We start from the raw sequence: 2,715 nt of genomic DNA on the forward strand, positions 1-2,715 counted from the left end.
GAGATGCTATCAAGCTTCGCCTCTTTCCATTCACTGTAAGGGATAAAGCTAACAGTTGGCTTGCCTCTTATCCGGCGAACTATTTTGAAACTTGGGACTAGTTGCACAGAGAGTTCCTTAAGAGATTTTTTCCCATATCTAAGACTCAGAAAATGAGGAGATCTATTCAGAATTTTAGACAGTTAACTGGTGAGTCTTTGGCAGAGTCATGGGAGAGATTCAAAGAGATGAGGATACAATGTCCTCATCACGGTATTCAGAATTGGGATTTAATGATGGCTTTCTATGAGGGATTACTGGACAATTCAAAAATCCTAGTCGATGCTTCATCGGGAGGATCATTTACAATCCTAGAGCCAGATCAAGCTGAAGAATTGTTGGAAAAGGTTGCGATGAATGGGACGACTTGGTATTCAGAGAGATCTCCCCAGAAGTTGATAGGAGGCGTGACTGAAGTTGATCAGATATCCGCTCTATCGGCTAAGTTTGACAATGTAGCCACTTTAGTTCAATAGTTGGCCCAGATTACTATCAAGAATCAAGCTTCAGGTAATGTTTCTAAAGCTTCTACTCCTCCAAGACATGTAATGATGTGTGAGTTGTGTGGAGGAGAGCACAATTCAGAGGAGTGTCTCAGTGTTGATTCTCAAGCTACAATGGAACAAGTTGATGTGGTGGGCTATGGTAGTATACAACCGGCATTCCAACAACGAGGAACCTACAATCCAAATGCATCGAGGAATCATCCTGGTTTCTCTTGGGGTAATCCAGCTGGGGCGGCTAATCCCCAGTACTTAAATAGTAGAAGTCAACCACCAGGATTTCAGGGGCAGCAAAATTTTAGAGGAAATCATCCACCACAATTCAGGCAGAACCAAGGATATCAAGTTCCAGTAAATCAGTCCAAGCCTAATGTGGAAACACCGGTCCCGTCGAATATGGAATTATTGTTGGAAAAAATGGTTAAAGGTCAGTTAGAGATTACAGAAAGGTTGGATCGGATGGATACTCGCCAAAATATGGTTGAAAATCAGCTAGCAAATCAACCATCTATATCAAGTACTAAAGTCACAGGTAAGTTGCCAGCTATGCCCGAACAACCAAGAGAACACATGAACGCCGTCACCACTAGGAGTGGGAAGCAATTATTGGACCCACCGTATCCGAATGGGGAACAAGTTGTCAGGAAGAATCTAGAAGGTGAAAATGAGAAAGTGAATGAGGGTGTTATTGCTCAAGATAAGGAAGATGAGATACAAGAAATTGAACCCGTAAAGAAGCATACACCACCTCTACCCTTCCCACAAAAATTCCAGAAATCTAGGGAAGAGGAAAGAAGATCAAACTTCTACAGTTTGATCAAGCAACTGGATATCACCATTCCTTTTATTGATGCAGTGACCGAGATTCCCTCATATGCTAAGTTTTTGAAAGAGATTTTATCCAACAAGAGGAGAGCTGAGAATCGTGAGATAGTAGCAGTAAGTGAAGAATGTAGTGCTTTAATTCAAAACAAGCTCCCTCCAAAACTTAGGGATCCTGGGAGTTTCTCTATCCCTTGTGTTATTGGAGGATCACTTGTTCAAAAAGCTTTATGCGATTTAGGGGCAAGTGTGAGTTTGATGCCTTATTCTTTGTGTCAAAAGCTGCAACTTGGAGAGCCGAAACCTACATCCATAACTCTTCAGTTGGCAGACAGATCAGTGAAATATCCTATCGGAATTCTGGAGGATGTGCCAGTGAAGATTGACAAATTTTACATTCTGGGAGACTTCGTGGTTTTAGAGATGGAAGAAGATGCTAAAATTCCTATTATCCTTGGGAGACCATTCTTGGCAACCGCTGGGGCTATAATCAATGTCAAAAAAGGAACCTTAGTTCTTGAGATTGGAGAAGATAAAGTTGAATTTAATGTTTTTGAATTGGCTAACAAATCTTCTTGTCTTGATTCTTGCTTTTATGTAGACGAAATCGACTCATGTGTTGCAACTTATGAGAGGGGTAAATGGATCTCCAATGACCCTTTACAACTCGAAGGTGAAGATTCTACAAAGAGTGAATGCTTGGAGGATGGTACGAATGATGAGGAATCATAGGAATTGCCACTAATATTCCTTGCCTGTAACCTCGAGGAAAAGGAACCACCACAGGTAGAATTAAAACATTTACCAACAAACTTGAGGTATGCTTATCTTGGTCCAAATTCTACTTACCCAGTGATTGTAAGTGCTCATTTGAAAGATGATGAAACGGAAAAATTATTAAATGTGTTAAGAAAACATAAGAGAATCATTGGATACACTACTGATGATATTGTTGGAATTAGTGCTTCCTACTGCATGCACAGGATTAACTTAGAGGATGGGCGTAGACCCAGTGTTGAGCACCAACGTAGGTTAAATCCTACGATGCAGGAGGTTGTGAAGAAAGAGATCCTAAAATTGTTGAAGGCTGGCATCATTTATCCTGTTCCTGACAGTAAGTGGGTCAGCCCTATTCACGTGGTCCCAAAGAAAGGGGGGACAACTGTAGTCCGCAATGAGAAAAATGAGCTCATTCCTACCAGGTTAGTCACTGGGTGGAGGATGTGTACGGACTACAGAAAGTTGAACGATGCCACCAGGAAGGATCATTTTCCTCTTCCGTTTGTTGATCAGTTGATTGAAAGGATGGCTAAGTACTCTTACTTTTGCTTTCTTGATGGTTTTTCGGGGT

General features: G+C 41.3%; 1 protein-coding gene across 1 annotated transcript; it reads left to right on the forward strand.

The window, feature by feature from the left end:
* The first annotated feature begins 590 nt into the window (after positions 1-590).
* On the forward strand, positions 591-2,096 carry LOC109166073. The gene has a single exon (XM_019314964.1). It carries the CDS (start codon positions 591-593, stop codon positions 2,094-2,096), a length of 1,506 nt encoding a protein of 501 aa, XP_019170509.1.
* The last annotated feature ends 619 nt before the right edge of the window (positions 2,097-2,715 follow it).

This window comes from Ipomoea nil, unplaced genomic scaffold (assembly GCF_001879475.1).
Source record: "Ipomoea nil cultivar Tokyo-kokei standard unplaced genomic scaffold, Asagao_1.1 scaffold0317, whole genome shotgun sequence".
In the NCBI taxonomy this organism is placed as follows: Eukaryota; Viridiplantae; Streptophyta; class Magnoliopsida; order Solanales; family Convolvulaceae; genus Ipomoea; species Ipomoea nil.

Bases quoted from the DNA above. Each gene is read 5' to 3' on its own strand.
- LOC109166073 (XM_019314964.1), top strand. From the start codon at position 591: ATGTGTGAGTTGTGTGGAGGAGAGCACAATTCAGAGGAGTGTCTCAGT.